General features: G+C 37.7%; 1 protein-coding gene across 2 annotated transcripts in view; it reads right to left on the bottom strand.

Annotated features, from left to right (window-relative positions):
• The window catches only part of CNTNAP4 (contactin associated protein family member 4), a 263864-nt gene that overhangs the window by 160000 nt on the left and 76305 nt on the right, over nucleotides 1-27559 (bottom strand). For both annotated transcript variants that reach the window (XM_001501663.5, XM_023637349.2), the window contains exon 3: nucleotides 27200-27393. In XM_001501663.5, coding sequence (XP_001501713.2) covers nucleotides 27200-27393 — 194 coding nt within the window. The remainder of the gene's footprint in view (nucleotides 1-27199; nucleotides 27394-27559) is intronic.

Below are 27559 nucleotides of genomic sequence, written 5' to 3'. Positions count from 1 at the left end.
GATATGTGAATTCCTGAATGATGGCTTGAAGCAATGGGCTTACTACCATTGTCAGCGGGATAAAAAAGGGTGTGAAATAAGGGATATGAGATAAAGTAGGGTTGATTTGGTGACACAGCCCTCTCCCTTGTGATATGATGAGTACTACCTCTGAGCTTTGTTGATCAGTTCATCATAGTTCCTAACTAGGGCATATTCTAAAGCTTCTCAGTGGATATTAAAATTGTTCTCAAAGTCGTGATAAAACTGATGAGCCTATTATGCTAAGACCCCATTTCTCAGGCTCAGCAAGAAGCAAGAGCGGTCACAACACGGCAAGGTCTGAAGCAGAGACACTGGTGTAAGCGCTCCAGCGTCCTTCCTCCTAGCACGGTCACTGCAGCAGCCTGACCTGCTGCAACGGTCCACAGTCGCCTCCAAGCTCTGAGACTTGGGGACCTCTGTGCAACAGGAACGAATCTGTGCCCAGTGTACAGGTGCAAGTTCTAAAAATTCAAATTCCATGTCCATTTGTTATTTCAAATAAGAGCTCTTCCCTAAGGACTCAATGCTCAAAAAAAAAAAAATTATTTTTTCTTTGTGTCTGACTGAGGCACATTTCCTGAATGACAATATGTGCCAGAGCAGAGCTGGCAGTGTTTGCCAGCAAATAAACCTCTGCACTACGCACTGAGACAAGACATTTTTTCCTGCTCTCCTCAAAGATGTGTTCCAATCATTCTGAGTAGACTCATAGTGTCTTGTTTTAAAAAAAGGAATGAAGTAGAAATTGAGGTCTCTAGTGTGACTCTCTCTACCCTTCTTTCTCTATTAGCTGTCTTTTCATAGGACTCATATTATAGATACTTAATACCCTGGTTCATGGCTTTTCAATGAGAACTTTGATTTCAGAGTTAATACTGGTTCTCCTTTTGGGTGAGTTATGTTTAGAAACATTTCCTTAATATGACTCTCCATTTAAAATATATTGGGACCCATTTCTATGCTAATTTTATTGAATAATTTGACACATCTTATTATTTACAGACACCGAAAACACAGCTAAGTCCTGTGGAACAGTGCTATGCAAACTTTAATGGGCACGTGACTTTCCTGGAGCTCTTGTTAAAACGAAGATTAGGACCCAGTAGGCAGGGAGTGGTGCCTGAGAGTCTGCGTTTCTAATGAGCTCCCCTTTCGGATGATGCTGATGCTCCTGGTCCCAGAACCACACTTTGAGTTGTAAAGTTGAAGAGCTGTGCCACTCAAGCTGGGTGTGCATGACATCCCGTGGAGGGACTGTTAGAACACAATTCCCGGACTGCTTTCCCAGAGGTTCTGATTGGGGAGGTCTGAGGTGGGGTCTCCCATTCTGCATTTCTAACAAGCTCCTAAGTGATGCTGATACTGCTAATCAGCTGATCAGACTTTGCATATCATACGAGGTCATCTATTTGAGCCATAAAATCCCAGCCTGACCCTTACTAGGCCAAGTCAACAGTCTGGCATAACAAGACATTTTAGATAAATAAACCTTAGTGTGCTTCAGAACATTCCCCCATAAAAATGCAATTTCTGCAAGTCAGATACAAGTTAGAAAGACTGACACTAGTGGGAAAGAAATATTGGAGGTGGGTTGAGTTTTTCAGCCAAAAATAATGCAAGATGTGGAACAAAGTAACATTTGAGGTCATTTATTTTAGAAATGTTCACCACATCTGACTCTCTCTCTTATGCAAGGGAGGCGGTAGTAATCTTTACCTTTTGGCCAGAAGTCCGTGTGACTTACCGTCCACGTCAATAGACAAAAGCAGCTAACGGGAATGAAAAGAAATACCAGATACCGGACTGCATACTTGCCAAACTTCAGGAAGGTAAACTCCTATATTTCAACCCAGAAGTGGTCAATGCCAGCTCAAAACAAGTAGAGTTTGTTGGTACCTATTGTTTATGGAGCCAGAAGACAGAGACCTGAGCTCCAGTTCATGAACAGAGTCCCTGCTGTGAAAGCCTCATGAGCTAAGGAACACTGAGCTTCTCTAGAGGAAGTAATCCCACGCTGAGGTTTTAAGGAAGAGGCAAGAGTCCTGACAAATGGATACAGCCCAGCCCCTGGTTTTCAGAGTGTGGTCCAACCCAACAGTCTTCAACTGCCATCACGAAAAAGAACTTGACGGCTTCAACAGATTAGCGCCAACACTTAAGGTAGGACCACCGTATCAGCGGGTGTCAGCAACCCACTGTACACCTGAGGCCTTTGCTATCTCCAGATACATCTTGCTAAATCTCAGCTTCCAGCACTGTTGGAAACACTGGTAAGTTTATCTGAGGGCTCTATGTCTCCCAGGGAGGAAGGAGGGGCCCTCAGTCAGTGACTGACCAGAGACGGTGCATGACTTGCCCTCTGGCCGGATACCTAAGATGTGAAGTACACCAGCTCCTAGAATTCCCTGCCGGGATGAAGCTCCAGTTGCCCCAGCTGCATCCTTTTTAGTCGGGCTCTCATCTCTCTCTCAATTCCTTGCTCCCTTACTGTTGTTTCTTGGGATCAACTTCCAAACAAATAAGCCACAGTCAAATTCTTGTCTCAGCGTCTGCTTCTCAGGGGACCCAAACTAAAACACATTTGTTTTGGTAGGCATATTAGAAAGAAGAATTAGAATATCTGAGCACAGAATAGGTCATCACTGGAGTAATGAGGTCCACAAATAGATCTGCTGAAACACTGGATGAAAAAAGAGCTGCAAGCAATGTTGCAGAAAGAACTCCCGGGACATTTATTTGAGATTAGTTTCAGAGGTAGATACAAACACAAAAGACTGAGCTGATGTGTGTACGTGTGTATGTATATGTATCAGAACACATACTTATGTCTATATGGCTTATATGATACCGTTTGCACTGCCTGAGCACACACACGCACAGAAAGTTTTATTTTGCTCATTAATTCCCTAACACTTGAGTTTCTCTAGTAAATCTAGCAATATCCATTCTCTTTCTTTCCATCAGTGAAAATATTTTTGTACATATTTGTGTTCTGTTAAATACTATATAGTGTTCTCTCTATTACATTTTATCAATATATAATATTTTGGCTTATATACACATGTATAATATTCCTCAAGTACATGTAAATTTTTTTTCTTCTTTTTAGAATTATTCCCATTTTTTCTAGAATTGCTATTAGGGCACAGAGTTACTTATTACATATTATAGTATGAAGCACAAAACGAATGGTTCTACACTAGAAGGAGAGCACGTCGGGACAGACATGTACTTGTACCCAAGCTGTATGACTTGGAAAAGCTTATTTAACTTCTCTCATTTCAGTTTCCTTGTATGTAAAATGTCAATAAATAATATTTCTGTTAATGTAGGTTTAAATGAGAAATATGTGTGTGTATATATAAAATATATTAAATTAAATATTAAATATATACTTATATATTTAATATGTTAAATAGAATAATATATAGTGTATATAATATATTAAATATACATTGTTTATTATATTATTTGTTATATAATATATTGTTTATTATCTATTAAATATAATAATATATAAATATATAATATTGAATATTGAATATTAAGTAAATATATGTATTTATATATATATAAGACATTTCCTGACATAGACAGGCAATAAATCAATAGATATATATTTGTATATCACAGGAAGTGATACTATTACACAGGAGATATTATTATAAGTCATAGTACTACACAGGAGATAACTTTCAGTGTCTTAAGTTTCCCTTTTATTTTGTGTTCATTTTACCTTGTGTGAATTGACATATTTCTGACAACACTAATACCATATTAATGTCTCCTAAATTTGTTTCAAATCCTTTTAATCAATAGTCCAGTAGATGTACATTTCTAAACGTCCAGAACCACTTCATCACTGCCCCAAATAAGAAATTATGGTGTTTTGATGTGTAGAGGAAACTATTTTTTTCATTTTAATTATTATACCAATGTTTGAAAAATGCTGACTCCTAGGGAAGTGAATTCCTGGCAGCACACAATGCTGCTTGCCTTTCTGAGGATGGATGAAATAAACAGCAGTGCTACAATGAACTCTCCGGGTAAATGTCTCAGTAATGTTCCTGACACCACAAGATGCTGACTTAGCTAAATCCACAGGGTGGGAACTTATAAAGTAATTGCTACCCACCTAATACTTGAGCATGATTTTTATACATCCTCTCAAGTCAGTGACTGATGGAAAATACAAAACCTTTTACTTTGGGGAGAAATAGATTGGCAAGCACATTTTAATGACTAATATTTACATAGTTTTGAGTTTCCAAAAAATTAACATTTTTTAATGAAATATTTTCACTAGCTTAGAAAACAGGGGAAGAGGGGGCTATATCCCTATGTTTACATAATAATAACAATGGCATTCTCAAAAATAGCAACAATAGATTTACACTTACGGAGCACAGCCTATCCGTTAGGCAGTAGAAGTAAGTACTCCATATCATTCTATCTCATTCTCATGACAGCATAATCATCCTTATCTAAACCCCTATTAAATCATATTGCTTGACAACATGCAATCGAGATTTTGTCCATGTTCAATGGTTTTTAAAACAACATTAATTTTCATTACTTCGTTGCTAGATTATTTCATGGACATTAATTCTCAAGTTTCAGATGGCAATTTCTTTTGAGTACTGTGAAACTGATCTTACCATATTTTATCCAAAGCCTGATTATAAAAATTTTAGAAGAGATTTTACTTAGTACATGATTTATAAATACATAAAACAATAATTTATCTCACACTCAAAAATGACAAAACACTGAGATAACAAAATCAATTATTTTATCCTTAAAGCAAGACAGACTGTTGGCTCCAAAGGATTTACAAAATCAATCAATCAATTTTATGAATAGTGGCCAAATTATATAGTGAGATTTGAAGACCGGGTATGAGCTCCTCTCAAAATATCAATTCCATGCCTCACCGTGAGGTTGACGTTGATACCTAAATATTCATTGCTGTGTGTCTTAACGGCTTTTCAAATTTGTGATGTTGTTTTTCTTAGACTGATAAATGTCATTTAGCGAGTGTATTAATTTCCTACGGAATGGCTGTATACCAAATCGCCAAACTTTAGTGGCTTAAAACAACATGTACGTATTATCTCACAATTCCGCAGGGCAGAAACCCGACAGCCTCACTTGGCCAAAATCAAGACATCAGCAGGGTGCGTTCCTTTTCGGAAGCTGTAGGGGACAATCCATTTCCCTGCCGTTTCCACCTTTCAGAGGCTGCCCACATTCCTTGACTCATGGCCCACTTCCTCCATCTTCAAAGCCAGCAACAGCAGGATGAGTCCTTTTCACACTGAATAACGCTGACCCCCTTCCATAGCCATGTCTCCCTCTGAATCTCCTCTTCTGCCTTGTTCCTTTTCTTTGAAGGCCCCCTGTGATTACAGTGGGCCAACCTGTATACTCCAAGGTAATCTTTCTGTTCAATGATTGGCAACCTTAACTCCATCTGCTCCTTGAAATCCCCTTTGCCATATAAGTTAATAAATTCACAGGTTCTGAGATTTACAATGTGAACATCTTTGGAGGGCCATTCTGCCGACCACAATAGGATGTATATTATTAATGACATATATTCATTTATTTTGTCTAAATATTTCCTGAGCACCTATCACATTTCCAGCCCACGAAGCTAGGTTCTGGAAAATTAACGTAAAGAAAACAGACATGATCTTTATCTTTGGGAGGTTGCGTTTTAAATCTCAGTCATATTAACTCTTTTTTTTTTTGCTGACAATCCACTAATTTATTTTTTTAATTTTTTTAATTGCAGTAACAGTGGGTTGTAACATTATATAGCTTTCGTAATATATTTCAAATTCTGTGTAGATTACATCATGTTCACAGTCTTATTAACTCTTAGCAGAGCAACCACAGATTGAATTTTTTTTAAGTGTACTATTGAGAAGGCAAAAAGTAGTTCCCAAGAGAAAAAAAAAACGTGCTGACTTCACAATTTTGCCTCAAGCCGGTTCTATAAACAGATTATAAAAGTTGTAGAAAGAATCTAACAGAGCTAGTGACCTATTTGTATTTTTTAGGTAAATAGTTAATTATAGTCAATCCTCATTGTTCACAGATTCTGTATTTGTAAACTCGCTCACTCACTAAAATGTATTTGTAATCCTAAAAGCAATACTCGTGATGCTCTTGGGATTATTTGCAGACATGCGCAGAGTGGCCAAAAAATTTGAGTTGTCCACAGCGCACATTTCCAACCAGGTTAAAAAAGGGCAATGCTCTGCCTTCTTGTTCCAGTTCTCATATCGTAAACAAGTGTCCTTCTCATGGTCTATTTAATGTCACATTTTTTTCACATTTTTGCAGAAAGTTTTGTCAGTGATTTCACTGTTTAAATGGCCCCTAAGCGTTAGTGCTACAGTGCTGTCTAGGAAAGTGCAAGAAGACAGTGATGTGCCTTATGGAGAAAATATATGTGATCAATAAGCCTCATTCAGGCATGAGTTATACTGCTGTTGGCTGTGAGTTCAATGTCAATGAGTCAACAATACATATTAAATAAGGCATCTTTAAACAGAATCATGCATAAAACATAATCTCGTTCATGTGATAACCTATGCGAAAACATAACCTTTTTATGAAAGTGACCAAAGGCTCACAGGAACCTAACCCTATATTTCTGCCAGGTTCAGAATTCACTGATGCAGTGTTCATGGAGTCTTTATAAAACATAACTATCATGAATAATGAGAATTAACTGTATTTACTGAACAACATTGCTTGAAGTAAACCGGAAAAATCTGTAGTAAGCCTCAAGGCAAATCAACAAAATGCATTATAACATCATAAAAAATGATCTTTAAAAATTTATAATTATGGGGGCTGGCCCCGTGGCCGAGTGGTTAAGTTCGCGCACTCCGCTGCAGGTGGCCCAGTGTTTCGGTGGTTCGAATCCTGGGCGCGGACATGGCACTGCTCATCAAACCACGCTGAGGCAGCATCCCACATGCCACAACTAGAAGGACCCACAACGAAGAATATACAACTATGTACCGGGGGACTTTGGGGAGAAAACAGAAAAAATAAAATCTTAAAGAAAAAAAAAAATTTATAATTATGCTCCTAACACATAAGCTGTTTCAGAGTTCACAAGTTGCACCTGTCAGGTGTCAGAAGAATTCACATGTATATGTTCACTATATTGATGCCGTAGACTATTTTTCTTAACAAATATTGTAGCTGGTTGAACAGTGACTATAAATGAAATGACTGATTTTTAAAAATTTTAAATACACACTTCAAATGTAGCTCATGTATTGAAATATATGTTTTTCCTGTTGTTCCCGTTTTCCAACTTTACCTTATATGAGGTATTTTAGGGGGACAAAGCAGAGCTATAAATGTAGATGCTGATAATCACAATAAGAGAAAATCTTGTTTGAAAATGTGTGTATACTTGCATGCTTTTGAAATTATTTTTAAAAGCCTAGACAAATGTAGGTTCGATGATTTCAAGGTTATTATAAAGCTTGGCTAACATGACCACTTTCAGTATCCTCTCATGAGTGATCCTGAGAGAGGAGTGAAGGAATCTGCCCCATTGTTAAGGCAGGTACCAAGAGAGGATAACTTAGTCATCAGCTCCTCTCGGCCCCACACTCTGCAAGTGTGGGAAAGTGGAAAACAAGTCGGTCACAGCCAAAGCTACGCAGCCCCTGGGCTCAGGCATCACTTAGCCTGAGGGATGGGGAGTGGAGAAGCAAAAGAAGGTATGACCACTCCCCTTATTTTTCTCTTCTTTTCCCCATTTCTCTCCTTCTTCCTTCTCCATAAGACTGCCTTTCTTGCCTTTTCTCTATTTCTTGGTAGCAGAAACCTTCGTCTCCTCCCTCCCTGCTCCCAACCTGAATGCTCCTTTATCAGAATTGGCCTCGCTTGGGTCTGGACTGACTCCTTTCATCCCTGATTGAGGCAACCAAATTCACATCAATCTTGAGACTCTACTTAACTTGGTCATAATGGTGTTCATCACAGTCAGGCTTAGTGCAAGTAAACTTACATTATGTAAGAATGGAAACTTGAGCTACTAAAAATTTAAAGAGGAGAAAACATACATCCGGCATTAAAATTTTTTTTATGGATATTTTCAAACATGAACCTAAGTAGGGAGAATAGAACAATAAAGTCACATGCTTCAAAGATGGCTAACTCATGGCCAATTTTATTTCATCCATACCATGTCCCCTCCCAGTTCATCACCTTTCTACTAGGTTATTTTAACTTCAGTCTCTGACACATTATTTCATGCATAAATATCTCAAAATAAATCTTTAAGGGATAAGAATTCCCTTTTAAATAAAAGTGCAATTTACTTCCAACACCTAAAATATGGACAATAGTTGTGTAATATCATCAACATCCTGTGATGATTGTTTTTCTCTTGAAAGGGTATCTGCCTGTGTGCATGCATGTGTATGCAGTATTGTCCAAATCAGGATACCAAATATTCCCATGTATTGCATTTGGTTGATGTTTCTCCTAAATCTCTCTTTACTTATGGATCACTCTCCCTTTCATTTTCTTTCAATTTGTTTATTGAAAAATTCTGGCCATTTGTCTTACAGTTTCCCACAGTTTGCTGATTGCTTCTCTACGGCGTCATAGGGTATGTCCTTCTGTTCCTATATTACTTATAAACTGGTAGTTAGATTTTGAGGCTTGATTTGACTTATGTTTGACTTTTTAGCATGAATTCTTCAACGAACACATTGTGTTCTTCCATCAGATGTATTACACCTGGTTGTCTCTGTTTTTACAATTCTAGCAATCACTGAGGTTCTCTAAGTACATTATTTCATTAGAGGTCATAAAATGGTGATTTTCTGATTCTATCATCCTTTCCTCAATATCTTTTTCTTTTAATCTACAATACTTCTGTAAAGAGAAACTTCTTCTCCTCAAATATTTGGTTACCCTGAGATAAAGTTTAATCAAAAAAAGTAGAAAAATACTTGGCTTTTCCTTTTATGAACCGGTGTTCAGAATAATGAATTCATTCCCTAGCCTCTTCCAATGATAGTGAACAAGGGACTTTTTGTATTATTATGAATTCATGAATGTTTAACTTACTTGGCATTTCACTTCATTTCTGATATTCTTCTTATTAATGTTCAAGTTATTTGATTGGGGCCAGTGAAATCCTTTTGGATTTGGCTCCTGAATCCTTTTGACATCACTCCAGTAGTCTCTGATAACATCTGAGTTTCCTGGTATAAGATATTCCAGATTTACTTTGTTTATTTCAGGCCCCAGATCTGGATTCAGCCATTTCCCACAGGCAGTCCTAGGTCCTTTTAGAGTCAAGTGGTATTTGGGGTCCACAATCTAGATGCTAGGTTAAAGTGGTATTTGGGGTCCACAATCTAGATGCTAGGTTAAAGTGGTATTTGGGGTCCACAATCTAGATGCTAGAATAATATCAGAAATGAACTGTTTTAGGTTGGGTACAGTTTCTTGACAGACAGAACTAGAGAAGAGTTCTATTTTCCTTAAAAGAAAATATATCTGGACTTCACAGTGATCTATGCAATTCAAATTCAGGATTGGAGGATATTTACTTAGCCTCCTCAATTTTAGATCTGTTTCTCTTTTCTCTTATACTGAAATTACAATTTCTAGTGATATTAATACAATCACTTAACTGTTTTATCAGAATAAGTTTTAGAGTCACAATACACTATCTTAAATAAAATATAATTAGTATCATTAACAAAACGTAACTAATGAAAGCAGTTTAAGATTTTTTTTAAAGATGGGGCATCTGAGCTAACAACTGTTGCCAATCTTTTTTTTTTTTTCTTCTTTATCTCCCCAAATCCCCCCAGGACATACTTGTATATCTTAGTTGCACATCCTTCTAGTTGTGGCATGTGGGACGCCGCCTCAACATGGCCTGATGAGCAGTGCCAGGTCTGCGCCCAGGATCCGAACCAGCGAAACCCTGGACCGCCGCAGCAGAGCACTCGGACTTAACCACTCGGCCACGGGGCCGGCCCCAAGATTTTTTTTGTCAATAGGGTCTAAAACAGTAAGGGTAGACAAATCGCTGTGTTTCAAAGTTACTTAAAATAATTCCTTTCTGGTGCTGATGCCCTTAACATAGAGGTTTTTTGTTTCATTTTATTTTCAGTTTTTAGAAATAGCTTTTTAAATTTTATTTAGTTTTGGTGGACAATTATTAACTTATGTATATTGCTTCATAGTCAAGTCTAAAAAACAGTATATTCGGAAAAGTCTAGATTCTATCCCTTTTCCATCCTTCCCCCATAGGTTATTATAGAGGTAACATTTAAAAAAAAAATTCTTGCTTATCCTCCCATTTACTTAAAACTTAAAAAATATAAGCAAATATATAAATATATGTGTGTATTTCCATTCCCTTTATTTAAATTAATGGCAGTAGACCCTACCCATTGTGTCCACTTTGTCTTTGTCAAGGTAATCAAACAAATGTGAGGGGTAGAGGTAAGCCACATGCTAATCTTTTTAAATGACCTTCAGCCTTGGAGAGTTACCCAGATGAAAGTGGTGATCCCATGAAGGAAGGGGAAACAGAGTGCAGGACATCCTACAGGAGACGTCGGAGCCCTTTCCAATCTCATTCCTCAGGCATCACTGGCGACCTGCTTTCTCCTTCCCCTAGCATGACGTCAGAATTATTACTACGACCTCTCGTGGAGAGAGCCGTACATCTCTCAGAGTCTCTCCTGGGAAAAGACTTGGGTTGAGGAGCCAGGAAGCTTATTGTATCTTGCATCAAGTGTCAGCTTTGGGGACTTGCTCCAAAGACATGTGAGTGGCCTCTGTGTTAACGTCTCTATGCTGTATTTGGGAGAATGTCAACTCACAAAAAAACAGTTTCTTTCATTAAAATTGTTAGAGTTTAAAATTCAGCCCATCTGATGAAATGCATTTTGGGGGAGACAGTGTGAAAGTATTGATAATTTCCAGAGAAAGTTTTAGGAAAAAATAATTGCAGGTAAATGATAATAGGCAATAGAGAAAAGAGATTCTAAGGGAAGGAGAAAAACTCGGGCAAGCTGCAGAGCACAATTACAGAGGAGAGCAACAGAAGACAAGCTCTAGGGGAGGTCAATAGTCAATAACAACATAATAAGAATTATAATAGCAGACGTCTAATTTAAAAGAAAGTAACTGAGTTCATGATGGGTCATAATTTTTTCTTAGCATTCAAAGGTGCACATATTGATGCTTGTGGTGTGGAAAAAGCATCCTATCTCTGACTTCCTGAGCACACACTGGCTCTATCCTTGGTAACTGCTACATCATCAGAACTTTTAAATATTTATGGATGGTTCAAGTACAAATTGTTCAGTTCCAAGCATTGTCTACTGGTAAGAACACAGCCCTCCAGCTATACAGAAGTAATATCTCTACTTACAAATAAGCAATTGATGAATGTTTTCAAGAAAAAAAAAAAATCCCCTACTCACAATCCATTTCAAAGTCATCTCTTAGTCATCTTATTATTACACTTTGTTCAGGTCTATTCACATAATTGTGTGCATTTAAAAAAAGGGGGAAACGCAGAAAAAAATTACAGAATACAAAATGCACCCATCATTTCCCTTTAAAGTATAGTAACACTGATTTCAAAGTAATCTTGCAATCTGAAACAAAGCATGGGAACTTAATTCTTTTCATCAACGAGACCAAGACTGATTATGTGATACAGACAGGCCTGGAATCAGCTTATACAAATCCTAGTCCTGTATGCCCATGACAGGAGAAGTATGACTCCCTCGGCAACAGGTATCTGTCATCACCCTCAGCCCCACCTGATTTCCACATTAGATGCCACAAACCCTTCAGATATTATCTTACTCAAATTAAAATAAATTATAGTGTATGTCCTCCAGTCCTTAATCCATGGGGTCATTTTGAACACATTTTCTAGCAGAATATAATGGATCTAGAATGTCTTGAGATACTGCAGTAAACCTGAGTTTCAGTTGATAGAATATTTTTCTCAAAAAGTATACAGAACATTCACTACATAATTCTGACTTCCTACATCAATCATTTGGTGTAGGAACTTTGAATGTCATTAAACTAAACAGACAAACTCATAGTCAAGGACTTCACACCCTGAGGTCATCAAGATGTACACCATTATATAAATGTTAAGCTTATCTTTTTAAATCTGAACTTAAGCATAGAGAAATCCTTCACATATCATTAACCCAAGCACAGTACAGGAAGCCAGAATATTACACATCCATGAATCAATTTAGAGAAAAGATGAGGACCATTGTCCTGGTCAGAACCAGCTAAGATCAGTCAGTAATGATTGAAACTGATGTGTGTGCACAAAACTACTAAATCAGAAGCAGAATATCGGAAGGCACTGAAAAGATAATGTCACAGCTTGGTTAATCTCCAGTTCCACTGGGAAGAAAAGCATGATTAATAGATGCATCTCACATGAATGATAAAACAGCATCTGAGTAGGTAGGTTGTGACCTCTGGCTGCAATGTCCAAGGGGGAATGGCAGTAATAAGACAAAATTGGTAAGAGGAAGAGTGGCATATTTTGGAAGTGACTCAGCTAACATCAGAAATGGAAAAAGACAGAAAGCAAAACTAATGCCAACTCCAAATCTCAAAGAAAGTTTAAGTGATAAAATAAACTTTACAACTTAAATTTTTAATGGAAAAGAAAATTATAAATAGAATGCAAACTAGTAAAGGAAAACTCTCTAACCTCTAGATGTGGTGTAAGGTGTTAGAGTTCCTGTTAATTTCACTCTCTTTCAGGATATGTGAACTTCCCCGGCGTGCCTCCCAGAGTCACTCCCAAAAATCATGATCCTCTTGCATTCTTTCCTCCTATTTCCCACGTCCTTCTGTGAATTGGAGTTATTTGTTAAGGACCAGAAAGCAGGGCTCAGATTTAATTATATCCTGCAATAGCTGAGGAATGGGGCAGAGTGAAAGGCATCTGTGATGGTTAATTTTATGTGTCAACTTGACTGGGCTAAGGGATACCCAGAGAGCTGGTAAAACATTATTTCTGGGTGTGTGTGTGTGTCTGGGGTGGTGTTTCCAGAAGAGATTAGCACGTCCCATGAAATCCAAATTAGCACCTTGGGACCTAAAGTGAGGTTTGGTCAATTTTCCCAAATGCTGTATTTCCATGGAGTCAGTAATTATTTTTATAGTTCTTCTGTCAATTCCATATAATTTTTCTTTCTTCCTCATGAAAATAAGCCAACGAAAGAAAAAAAGAGAGAAAACATATCCCTTGTCCTTTTTCATGAATGTCAGCTGGCTATAGCAAATTCGGCCCCTCCTGGCTTGGGTCCTCTCCCAACTACAGGTCACTTCCTCATCTTCATTGCAGCCTTCTCAGCGACTCTCTTCTTCAGTGTCCTCTGGGTGACCCATAAGACACCCTGGACTTAAATGGCTTTCATATGCTCTTCTTCAACACTTCCCTGTTCACACTTCGGTTCTTAATCATTTCCTTTGATTGGACATCTTTGAAACTGTAAATGCTTATATTCTATTCTTTGATCCTAGACCACTAGATCTTTCCAGCTCTCCCACTCCCCTCCTCCCATTCTTACTTGCTTTTCAGCCTCAATAACTCCACTCTTCCTCTGACTCTGTGATAATTAATTTTATGCGTCAACTTGACTAGGTCACAGTGCCCAGACAGTTGGTCAAACACTATTCTAGATGTTTCTATGAAGGCATTTTTTTAGATGAGATTAACATTTAAATCAGTTGACTTTCGAATAAGGCAGATTACTCTCCATGATGTGGGTGGGCCTCATCCAATCAGTTGAAAGCCTCGGTAGGAAAAGACTGATCTTCCCAGAAGAAGAGGGAATTCTGCCAGCAGACTGCTTTGGACTTGAACTGCAACTCTTCCCTAGGCCTCCAGCCTGCCAGCCTACCTTGCAGATTTTGGACTTGCCAAACCACCACAGTCACATGAGCCAATTCTTTAAAATAAATCTCCATACATCCTGTTGTTCCATTTCTCTGGAGAACCTTGACAAATACAGTCTTCCATCCACCTCCTTGACTTCACTTCCTCCCGTACACAGTGCTAATTCTATGATACTTTCCTTCCTCCACGCTCTTGTCAGCCCATATGTCTCCTTGTCCTGGTGTCCTCCCACCACAGTATCCCTATAGTTCCAATCCTGCATCAAACTAAGAATCTATCTCCACTGCTCCTGCACATGGGCAGCTGCCCTCAGTGGCAGAAAACCAAATGACAGCGCGTACACATGCCCCATTTGTGGTCTCCAGCCCAAGCTGGCTTCTCAGTGCCATGTGGGGATTCCTTCCCTAGACGGCACCATTCTCACTTCTCCCTCTTTGTTCTCAGTAAATACAGGACCTTTCTGCACATCGATGGTCCTTTCTACAGACTGAAGTTCAAACTCATCTTTACTTTTTTCTTCTTCTTTCCTAAGAATATATGTCTCTCTTCCAAGCCAATTGTGATCTGGATCCCCTTGCTCCATCAACCACCCTCTGGAATCATCTTCATGTTCAACTCGTTGACCTCCATGGGCTTCACCACTCAAGCTATAATCACACTCAAGTCTCTCCACTAACAAATTCTCTATTTGTCTATGCATCACTCATCCCCGTCTCTTGATTGCCATTCCATTCCCCTCCTCTACACAGCCAACTACTAGGAACAATATTTGCCATTTCCTCTCCCCTCCTCCTTATCATGTTTCCTTTCCAAAAACTACTGCATTCAGCCAGGCATTTACTCTCACCTTTTAGTTGAATTGCTGATAACTTCAGATCTCTTGTGAATTTTGCATAAGGCTTTTTTTTTTCCATTTCATTTTGCAAAGCTTCCTTCCTTTCTTCCTTCCTTCTTTTCTCCCTCCTTCTCTTCCTTCCTCCCTTCCTCTCTCTCTCTCCCCTCCCCCAACTCCTCCTCCTCCTTCTCATCTTCTTATGTATTTAATTTTTGCACACTTCTTTCAGGGTATATTATTGCTATGCTCATTCTGCAGAGGAGGTAAAAGCAACGTGCCCAAGGTAAAAGCTTGTATAAGTTGGAGCCCGCATCTGAAGGCATGCAATCTGAGAGCAGAGATGGCATCTTTAACTGACACCCATAGCCTCCCATCTCGCCCTCCTTTTGCATGCTATAGCTCTGGTACTTTAAAATGGACTTGATTGGACATTTCAACTATTCAAGTCACTCTAGGCTCAGAAAAGAGAAACAGGACCATTATTTCCAGAAAGCCACTGTAAGCAAGCATGCATACAGAAATTGAGGCAGTGCTGACGGTGTTTGCTACCCTTGCCCAGATGATCAGATCCAGTCATGTTGACTCTGTTCCCAATCCAGGAGCCTTGGGAGGGTAAGTTTCAATGGAGAAGAGGAGAGGATGATTCATAGGGACTTTCCCTAGAGCAGAGGTAAGAGAAAGATTCTATCGTGTGGTTCAACATGAAAAACATACGGATTTCCATGGCAAAAGACTCCAACGCGAAGCCCTATACAAAGTTCAAAGTAGAGTGAGATAGAAGGAATATATTTCATGAATATACGCTTGTTCTAATCACACAAAATGCAGTTCCTTGCTGGTGAAAATTCCTTTTCAAAAACTTGTGCTATTATCAAGTGTATACGTTATTCAGCTCAGATGGATTAAGTACTCAAAGGCTAAGAAGTCAAAAGTACAAACTAAGAAAGAGCAGCCCATATGGAAATTCAATGTTTATGTGCATATGTATCCAAAGGGTTTGATTTTACGGAAAAAAAAGGAGACTGCACAGACCAACTTCTTTCTAATTTAGAGAAGTGTCAGTATTTACCCATCATCTTTAAAGAGAGCGTAAATATCACTACGAGCTTAATTAATTCATGTATTTATTCTAATCTACAGATCGAAAACCTATTCCCAAAGTGACATATTGAAATTAGTTTTTTTACCTTTTGTATTTCAGAGTGTACACATGGAGCCGCTCTTACCATAATAGCTTTGTAGCTCTTGGGACAATTTTATGCAACTTTCCACAAACTTACTAAAATAAACACAAGTTTTTTCCTGAAACTGATATTCCCCAGCCCACCCTCAACTCATGATGACTCTGACATATTGTAATAAAGCCATTGCTCCCTGAGGATCTCTTTTCACTGCTCCAGCAATTTTTCTCTTCTCTCTCTCTTATTGAAAAAGAACCCTATTATTGAGGCTGGCCCAGTGGCATAGTGGTTAAGTTTAAGCGCTCTGCTTCAGCAGCCCATGGTTCATGGGTTTGGATCCCAGGCACAGACCTATACACCACTCATCAAGCTATGCTGTGGCAGTGTCCCACATACAAAATACAGGAAGACTGGCACAGATGTTAGCTCAGCAATAATCTCCCTTGAGCGAAAAAAGGAAGATTGACAACAGATGTTAGCTCAGGGCCAATCTTCTTCACCAAAAAAAAAAAAAAAAAAAAAAACTACTATTAAGTACTTAAAATGTTCAAGGCTCCAAAAGGAAGACAACCTTTCAGGATGAGAGATTAATAATAACAATAAGAAATACAGAATGGAAGATAGGAGTTCAAAGCCAAAAAAAATTTTCATCTGCACAACACAATCCAAATATGATTTCTTTGGAACTGCATCTTTCTGATTCATAGACACAGCTATGGAGAATATTTCCTAGTATTTTTGCTTCCTGTTTTCCTCTTTTCATATTGACGGTTACTTTTGGACAAATGCCCTAACACTTGAATCTTTTCTAGAGCATAGCTCTTCTAAATCAGCCAAACAGTTATTCTTTGTGAACATTTCTAAAGGGAGTGAATGCAGAAAACATAAAGAGAAAATTGTAGACAATGCCAACTTAGAAGTATGACTCCTAAAGGCAAATGGAAATACGGATAGATAAAGCCATATGGTTAGAGTCCTGGTTCTTATGACTAAGAGGTTTTTTTACACATGTATACAAAATATCAGATGGATGCCCTCATCTCAGTACATACACCGACCTCTGCATCATAAACCTGCACACATATCACCAGATTACTGTATTTTGGATTTGAAGTAAGTAATCACAAAACAGCCTCCTTTTACTGTTATGGTATTATTGATATCTATTCTAAACCACATTAGCAAAAGAGCATGGTGTTCTCCTCTCCTAGGAATTCACAGCCTTAATTAAGAAATGATCATACTTTTTAAGAAGGACGGTGTACATAGTATGTGTTTTAACCAGTAGCAGTAGGGTATTTATTTGTCAAGTGTATAATTTGGAATAAAGGAAAACATACACATAGAGTGAAAGAGAATGAAAAGTATATGAAGGAGTTTGAAATTCAGTCAATTAAGGTTATACGAACCATGCAAAGTAATCCAGAAAGACTCCCTGGAAATAACACTATTGCAGATGTCATTGGAAATAAGACCCCAGAGATGAGTTAGTGAATACTGGAAAAGTGATGGGCAGAGGGGACTGGAAAGTAAATGGTTGGAAGGCCCTGAGTTGGAAAGATGACTTGAAGTATATTTGGCAAGCATGCGTCAGATAAACGAAGAGCATGCCCCAGAAGAGAAGTGTGAAAGTACAAGAAACCTTGGTGGACATCCTACGAGCATTCATTCAGCATCTGAGACTGGGGCTGTGGTAAACAGGGAAGCCGCCAATGAAACGCGCCAGGTTTAGAAAGGAAAGGAGAGATCACTCAGTAAGTACCTGGATTCTACCTGCACCCTCATTCTGGAAGTGAAGAAAGAGAAGCTCCAAGAGATGAGCTGTGCTTAGTAACATCCCTTCTTAGGTTTCTACTGGTCATTTGTTTGCTTCACTCGGAACCATGTTACCACTGTTTCCCTGCTCTGTCCTGAGACACAGGAGGGTTGAATGATGTAGCCTGAAAATCCTACGCTCCTGTATTAGCAAGCTTCCACCTGGCACTAGAGAGAGATTGGTAAGTGAAAGGAAGAGAGGAGCCAGCATATTCCTCCCCACTCTTGCTCTGCCTTAGGTGGCTTCTCAGTAGTGGCTGAGTTTTTTACAGGGCTCCTCCTCCCAATGGACACCGCTTGCTTCCATAATCCTCTATTGAGCAGCTCCCGCCATGATTCTAGCACTAACTGGGCAATGTCAGCCTCTAAGCTCTGGAAATACCACCTTCTCGTTACTCCTCCAGCTGTTAGAATAATAGTATCTTCCAGGTATTGCTAAGCTCTGAGTTGCCTCACCGCCTCACCTTTGGCTGATCACCTTTTCCATCACCTGTACCCAATTTCCTAGGATGACTTCGAGGTTTCAGATGCCGGAAATAATTTCTGTTTTTCTAACTGGGCACTGACTCAGAGACCAATTTAGCATCAGAACTAAGGTGTTTTTCTATTCTGTCATAATATGATCAAAGATTTGATGACATGCTGCCCGTATAAGTGCCACCAACCATTATATAAATGTAAATATATATTTTAAACTACTTCTAAAATAAATATTAAAAAATAACATACGATGCTTCATATTGATGGCTCCCATAGGCTTTATACTATCAATAAATGTTACAGTATGTCATATAACAAGTAGGAAATATCCATTATCTATTTTTCTCAAAAATTTGATAATTGGATTATTTCCTATCCGTTCTCCGCTGTTACCCTTTGTTTCTTTCACTTGCAGACTGCTTTATCCCATTTGAAACCTCATATAAATCTAATCTTTACCAGTGCTTTTAATAAATATATATTCTATCCATTGCCCCCATCTCTTCCTCTTCACTCCTTAAGATTCTTTTTTAAGTCTCAAATGACAGCTCACTTCAAAATTGTACATTAGTTTTGGAATTCGCTCCAGAAGTAGCCAGTATATTCTTACATCATCTGTTTTTGGTGGGCATAAATTATTCCATTGTGTGGAGGTACCATAATTTCCTGAAGCAAATGATCTACTGCTGGTGGACTGGATCAATATTATTTTGCTATTACAGACAATGTTGCAATGAATATCCTTGCATATGTTTCTTTTGCACAGTGCAAGCGAATTCTCAGGATAAATCTCCCTTCCTTCAATACACTAAAAACATTCGTTACCTTCTCAAGAGTTTGTACCTCTTTATTCTCCCAACGGCAGAATTTGAGAGACCCTTTTGCCCCATGCCCCATGGCAATGTTTTCCGTCTCTTGAGTCATTTGAGTTCTCTGTCAAAGTGTTGCTTTCATAACACGTGATATTTGAACATATAGCATAGGGGATACTAAAGCCGGATTCCTGGGGATCAAAACCTTGCCTTGGAAATATGTGGCCTTGGGAAAATAACCTCACCATCCCTCCATGTTCTTAAATACAAACTGAGCATTATCACAGTACGTAACTCACTGGGTTTTGAAGATTAATTGAATAAATATATATAACACATGTAGAATAGCGCCTGGCGTGTACTAAGTTTTTAATAGGTGTGCATTCTTCTTGTTTTTTAAATGCTTTTCTTTAAAATTCATTTTTAGCTTATTCTTATATTAAATAGTAGTATTCATAATACCATGAGTTTGATGTAGCAATTAAAAAAAATTTTTTAAGTCATTACATTACGTTAAATGTATAACTATTAAAATTAAAGAAGATATTATTTTGTTATACACCACAGTTTAGAAAATAACATCATAGGGGCCGGCCCGGTGGCTGAGTGGTTAAGTTCACATGCTCTGCTTCGGTGGCCCAGGGTTTCGCTGGGTCGGATTCTGGGGGCGGACATGGCACCGCTCGTCAGGCCATGCTGAGGTGGTGTCCCACATAGCACAACTAGAGGCACTCACAACTAGAATATACAACTATGTCCTGGGGGCTTTGGGGAGGAGAAGAAAAACAACAACAACAAAAGATTGGCAACAGATGTTAGTGCAGGTGCCGATCTTAAAAAAAAAAAAAAAAAAAAAAAAAAAAAAGAACGTCATAAATAACACTGGCTCCAAAATTCTCATTTGTTTCCATCTTTTAGGAAGTGTTACCTGATAGCTGTTTTAATTTGCATTTCTTCAACATTGAATGAGGTTGAACACACTTTTACATATTTAGATATCATGTTTTCCTTTCTATGAAATGCGTTTCTATTTTGCCTCCTTTTTAAAAAAATAAAGCTTTATTTTTTATTCATTTTAAAGAATGTTTGTGTCTGTGCTAACAGGATTTTCTGGGATGATGAATATGTTCTATAACTGCACTGATACAGTAACCACTGGCTTAAGACAGCTATTGAGCACTGAAAATGTGGCTATATGACTGAGAAACTTTATTTTTAATTTTATTTCATTTTAATTAATTGAATTTTAAATTGAAACAGCCCTATAGAGCCAGTGGCTGCCATAGTGAACAGCATTGCTTTAAATATTAAGGAAATTGAGTCTTTCTCATCGGAAGGACAGGGTTAACATCTGGTTTACAGCATTTTTTTTACTTAGCCTTGATCTTTAGCCAAATCCTTCTCGCAACATATACTCAAGGAACGTTCAAGAGTATACTGGATCTAGGATGAATCGGCACCCTGCCGAGTATGTTTTGCACTGAACTAAGCATCTGTACTTGGTTGTCAAGTTTGTTTATTGAGTCATCCAACGGTGCCCACACTTTGCAGCAAATTGGTAGTATTTTTCAAAATCACAATACCCAGGTTCCCATCCCCAAATATTATTTAATTGGCATGGATGCTGTCTGGGCATCAGAATTCAAATGTGCAGTAAAATTAGGGAACCACAAACATAACCAGTGATCAGTGGCTAACCTGGGACTGATGAGATGCAGGTACATCTCATCGCCATCACATAGGCTAAGAGCATTTTCTAATTTAGACCGTTTCTTTTAATATTGTTTATGCCATTTTTCATGTAGCTTCCGAATATTACCTAATTTTTCATCTTTTCCCCTATGGCATCTGGGTTTGGTTCTCTTGCTTAAAAGATACGCCCCTTCCAATATTATATGTGTATCTATACATTGTCCTACGTTTTCTTTCAATACTTTCTTTCTGTGTCTGTACTGTTTTTAAATATTCAGTTCATCTGGAATCTATTTTGATAGAAAACTACTATTTATTTTTCTAGAAGGTATAGCTTACTAAGTTCCATATTGACTAATTTACACTTCCTCACATATTTTCAATGCTACAACTACCTTAGGCAAATCTCTAAATGTATTTGGACTTAGTAACGGATGTTCTATTGTGTTCTTCCACTATGTTTTAACATGCCACTATCAATGTGTTTTAATTAATACAGATTTATAAAATATTTCTAATGCAGATTCTCCTTACTACCATTATTTTTGCTAACTAACATCTATTTCTTCATACATACTTTTTATGTACGAAATTCAGAATGATTTCATTTGTATGGGTTATTTTAGGTAGAATAAGCAGCTTTATAATCTTGTTTTCTGTTTCAAAATATATATATCAATGCATTTAATCTAGTCTTCTTTTATGTCCTTTAGTAACATTTTAAACATTATTTTCATATATTGTGTACATTTTCTTTTAAGCTTTTTCCTTGAGATTTATTGATTTTTGGTTCTATTTTAACTAGCGTATGTATTCCTTTTATATTGTATACCTAGTTATTTATACATAGGAAGATAAATTACTGATTTTAAAATTAATTTTACTGTTAGGCACCTTACTGAATTATCTTTTTAAAAAACAGTAAGATAATTCTCTTAGATTTTTAAGGGATATATTGTATCAATACCAAATCTTATCTCCTCCTTTCTAGCTTTATGTATTTTTCTATCTTCTTCTCTGATTAAAATACGCTTCAGAAGTCTGGAAATTAAAAATGTAAAATTAGGGCAGAGAGCTTAGTGCATTCGTTTTCTAGAAGACCAGTTGCCCAGGTCTTAAAGGACAATAGAGAAACATTTCAAAATGACAGAATTTCTTCCAAGAGAGAAGAACTTCATATGTGACCTCCTGGGACTGAGGAGTAAGAAAAGCCAGAAGTAGCCATCTCCGACATCATGTCACAGCAATGACAAGAGGGAATGGAGAAAAGGGGGTGATGTTGTTGTCACTGAACTGTCACTGGGTATAATGTGAGATACAAGTTGTAAAGTGTTTTTAAAACACGTTATTCTCTGGTTGATGATTTGAGAATGATCTTGAATGTGAGGGAGCACTCTGAAGAGGGCACCAAATCAAATCTCCTGCTAACTCTAATCACTCTCTTCAAATGATTTTTCTTTTGCTCACTTAGAGACAGATGAATTTGAAGAACATGAAGCAACATTACCATTTATCGTCATTTATCTTATATCACTGTATATGTGTACCTACAGTTCACGGGAGTTCATATATTTTTTGCACATTACATATTGTTATAAAGTTTCAATATGTGTGTCCAAAGAAGGCTATGAGGAAGGACTGACATAACATGCTATAGAATGGGCACAGATGCAACAAGGTACAATAAACCAAACGACTTGATAGAGAAGGCGCCTAGCAAACTCACGTTCTGATTCATGATTGACGCCACATTAAAAACCCAAATGCAGACACCTTTACCCATGCGCTATAGGCTACTCACTTTCAAAAGGGTGGAGAACTCACAGTTAAATAGAAATATAAACAAGAGATTCCCTGAGGATACAGACTGCTAATGTAGACTTCCAATAAAAATGTCTTTTTTGGCATTCGAGTAGAGTCAGTGTTGAAGGGCAGAAGCAGCTTAAGGCTTTCTCTAGGCATTTGCCCAAGCACTGAGGCAAGTATTGCAATGTATTAAGCTTTTTGAGTTGACATGTTGACATACACGGCATTAGTGCTGTTGTACTTTATATCACCACAAATGATTTTTGTAGACTTAGGTCACTAGAATAGGGCTCAACATAGGGCTGGGAGAGATGCGCCTCACAAGGCGGGCAGTCCACCAGGGTCACAGCACACCTCCCACTTGTATTTCTGCCTCCTGGGGTTTCAACTCAACTCCCCCAGTCACTTATTTATTTGACTAAAGGAAAATACATGCTAAAATCTTTGCAGGTAGTGTTTCTGCCCTGTATGGCTTATAGAGCTGACAACTCAATCAGTCACAGTGATAATAATGGCATGAATATTTTGTGACAGGTGATACTTCTATCTAATTGACTATACTATGTCACAGGGGCTCTGTGACCTTCATCAGCCAAACCCAACCACAACATTAGACACTTCTAATTAAAAAACAAAAACAAAGTTATACTAACTTTAGAAATATGCTACAGGTATTTTTTGTTTGAAAAATCAAGTGCAATTGAAATCCATAAAATGTCAACAATTCCTGTGCATAACAATCACATTTACTTAAATAATTTGTAAAATTGGCGCCATCTCAATCCCTGCCCTTGTAGTCTGCATTATAAAAGAACCTTGGGCATGTATCAGAGAGAATTTGGATAATTTGACTGTAAAGTTCCCGCACATGTTGAACTACTTAAAATAATTTCTAAGATGTTAGTTTCATGAAGTTTCAGCAATTGTTCTCAAATGAGTGAAAATTATACCTTACATTTACTTTTTCAATCACTTACAATAAACTGGCTGAAAAGTCTTTTAATCACAGATGTTAAGGGATTTTATTTTGTCTTCGATTTGAAGGGAAAATTTTAGTAGCTTGCATTTTCTAGTTTTTTGTAAAACATTTATAGGCCATCTAGTAGAGTACTTTGTATAAATTACATTTATGAGCACTGGACTAAAAATTTGACTCTAAAAAAATGTTTTAATGTGTAATTTTTTTAATCTCATATACCTGTTAAGTTTACCATTCTATTAAATATGTACATGACCTGTAGAGATCATAATAAAACATTTTGCCTTTCTTTTTTAAAGATTATTTGTAAAAAGGAGGGGGGCATTTTATTAATTTTTTCAGGTATACAGAAGTCCTTGTTCTCTCTAGCACTTAAAGTGGGATCAAATGAGGGAAGTATGAGGAATTTTCCTGCAGCATTTCAATTCATGTTGATGGGTTTTGTTTCTAAACTTGTAACAATTGTCTTTTCTTCCTCTTTCCGTCACAGACTTACACAATGCCTTAAGCATTTCCTAACTCTCTTTCATAGATTTATTTGTATCACCTGCAGCAGACTGTGAAGCTCTTAAAGAAAATTGGCATGTTTTGTATAATTTGTATATGTCCCATAATATCTAGAAGAACTGGGCAAAAATTACCTAAAAAAGAAAAAGAAGTTAAGAAATACATATTTGTAAAATGCAGCAAAGAGTTAGATTCCTTACTATGAACATCAGTTAAAAATTGTTCTTTGGCTAAAAAAATCCAAATTGAAGTGATCCGTGTTATTCCAGGTGAAAATGTCAAGATTCAGGGCACAAGTCACCATGTTTCATTCTGCCCGCACTGGCAATTGCAGATTCACAGAGAGGGAGCCTCCCTCAGAGTGGGAGCTGAGGAGCTGTGGGATAGAAGAGAACCTTGCAGCCTGCCTGGGATGAACAGGTAGCCTGAGTATATGTGTGTGTATACATCAATCACCGAGGTTTGAGGATTTGGGGTGTTTTACCCACAGCCTCGCCTTACCTATTTCATGTGTGGTCAAGGTACCTGTTGCACCCAGTCTTAATCTTCATCTTGACATGCAAAGTTATCTACCAACTTTCTTTACCATATCCAAAATTATTATCCAGTCCTTTCCAAACTTGATAGTCCATTCTGACCAGTAATCTCACTGGTTATCACATGGGAAACCATATCTCAGGATAGCTCCAGGGCCCAAGCTTCACATTTCTCCAGCTTCATAGAGTCACTTCCTTAGTCATTCCATAGTCTAAGTTATAACACTTTTTTCAAGAGCCATGTAAGCCCCGCTTTTCGACAAATTTAGTCTACAGTGATCTCCCTTTTCCAACAATTCCCAAACTTTAGGAGTCTGTATCTAACATCTGTGTGCTCCTCTGAATCATTCTTCGGTTTGTTCTGATGAGCTTGATATTTCAATGGCATTAATATGAGCTCTTTTAACGCCTCCCAGGATTTTGTAGGAAGTTAGGCACAGATTAGGAGATCAATATATTCAGATCTATTCATTCACAGATTGATTTTTTTCACTAATTCACTCAACAAATGTCAGGTGCCACACTTGATGCTGAATGCCAGAAATGCAAAGATGAGAAAGAGAAACCCTCTTCCATAAAAAAGTTCAAAATTTATAAGGGAGAGAGAAATGCACCATCCTAACTCTATATTAAACTGGTACAAAATAAATACGTTAAAAGGAAAAACTCGTGGAGGAGCAGGGAGTCACTTTTAGTTATTGTGGTCATAAAATTATCCTACAAGAAAGTGCATTTCTTTTATTCATTCATTCATTCTCTCATTCATTCACTCAACAAACGTTTGGTATTTCCCACAGCATGCCAAGTACTGTTACGATTTTGGAATGCTAAGACAAAAGGTTGGAAGATACAGTCTCTGTCTTCAGGGTGCTCACACTCAAGAGGGGAAGACAGTGAGTAAACCAACAAATTATAGCATAGCCTAAAAAATAATATTACCTTGACAAATAATTGTGCTAGGTGCCATTTGCCTTTACATCAATTGGCTTGGCTTAAAGGTGTCATCCACGCTACTGTTTCACCCCTGAGCACTTCACCTTTAACAGGAGTAAGCAAAAAAGCCAAATGGCACTGTCCGGATTTGGCTTTCCCCAAGCTTGATTAATGGAAAAACAACTAATTTTCGTGGTTGATCTATCGTTTTAAAAAATGTCAAAAGCATACATTTTACTTAACACTGCTAAATATTAGCATGAATTAGCCCCTACTTATCCAGTTTAAAATCCAATGCTTATTTAGAAAAAGAATAAAGGAAAATCCAAACACTCGGTTAAAATAAACACCTCGTTAAGCTTTCATTGTTATTGGTTCATAATTACTGCTTATTTTATATCCAGTTTGAATGGTTTTCATGGAGTTAATTCAACCGTAATATCCAGTTTTTCTTGCTCTTAGACACAGCTTCAACTTGCTTTGGATTTTAAGGCAACTTTTCTTAGAAAATGCTTATAGGCAACTTCTTCCAGCCCAAATGTCATTCTCACTAGAGGAAAAAGCAGGGCCACTTCTTCTCAATTCAATTTACCTCCATAAACACGCACCGAACGGCCCCGAAGTGCTTTAGAGATACAAAGGTGAGGCCATCACAGCCCATTTCTTCAATGAGTCTATCATGTACAACAGGGTTTCAGGAAGTTTCAGAAGACAGACAATTGACCGATCAAAGAAAATTATCATTATGTGCCCAAAGAGGCTTCCAAATGATTTACGTGCTAAGAATGATGCTTCATTGAGTTACTCATTTTCGCCGGTTCCAGCAGCTCAGCCAAAGGAAAATTTAAAAAAAAAAAAAAAAAGTTCTTTGATTGCAGCATCTTGTCCCTGGCCCACATAAGATCCTAACAAATACTTCCTTACATTAACAAAGAAGTGATTTTTTTCACCACCAAGCAAACTTCCTTTAGCTTCCTTCAGCTTCCTTCTCCCATCAGGCGTTTATACACAGTCAGTTAACTACAAACACCAGCCACTTTACACAGCCTGCCTCCTTGTCAGTCTCTCTCTTTAGGGGCTGTACCCCTGTGCACAACACACAGCATTGTACGCAATTACAGGTTTTTAAAAGACTAGAGAGTAGTTCATATACAAATCATATACATGTATGTATGTGTGTACATACATCATATACATAAATACTCCAAATATTATACACAAAAACCTCCATACACTAGAGAAGGAGGGAGATCTTCAGAAATCTCAGTCTCATCAGAGGAAATACGAGAAATAAATTCTTTTGACTGATCTTAAATAAAGACCATGCAAAATTACTATGTTATTGAACAAAACAAAACTTTTTATACAGGTTTTGTTTATTTCTTAGACTCCCACACTACTTAGTGAATGAATAAGATTTTTTTTTTTCAGTTTCTGAGGACTCCGTGAAATAAATTTACCTTTAGGATTTTCATGTGTACCATGAAATGTATTCAAAACTGCATATTAATGTATCTTCTCTTGAAAATTCTGAAGATTCTATTTCTCAACTGAGTTTAAGACAGTCATTAACAACACGCAGACATGATTATATTTCTTTCCCAGAGAGACTACGTATTCTGTTAAAGAAACATACCCAGATGCTGTCCTCCTGTCGATATTGTTTCCAGTTCCTGCCACTGTCACTGAACATCAGCAGGTAGCTGGTCACCCAGTTGGAGCTCCCATATCCCCCTTGGGTGGCCACCGCGGTGATCTCCATTCTCTCTCCAAGGTCAATCTGCAACCACTGGTATTTGTTTGAGACAAGCGGAGACCAGCCACCAGCTCCTTTCGTGAAAACAGAAAAGGAGAAAATTGGCAAAGAATTAGTTAAAAATCTGTTAATGGATTACAAACGCCAGTAAGATTGTATTCCTCTATGGAACTTTAGAAAGTCAAATTTCCAGAATATGAAACTATCACCTTGTAGAAAAATCAAGAATTTCGTGTAAAT

Source organism: Equus caballus, chromosome 3, assembly GCF_041296265.1.
Source record: "Equus caballus isolate H_3958 breed thoroughbred chromosome 3, TB-T2T, whole genome shotgun sequence".
NCBI lineage: Eukaryota > Metazoa > Chordata > Mammalia > Perissodactyla > Equidae > Equus > Equus caballus.
The sequence above is the reverse complement of the archived record's forward strand: the minus strand, read 5'-3'. Positions and strand labels throughout refer to the sequence as shown.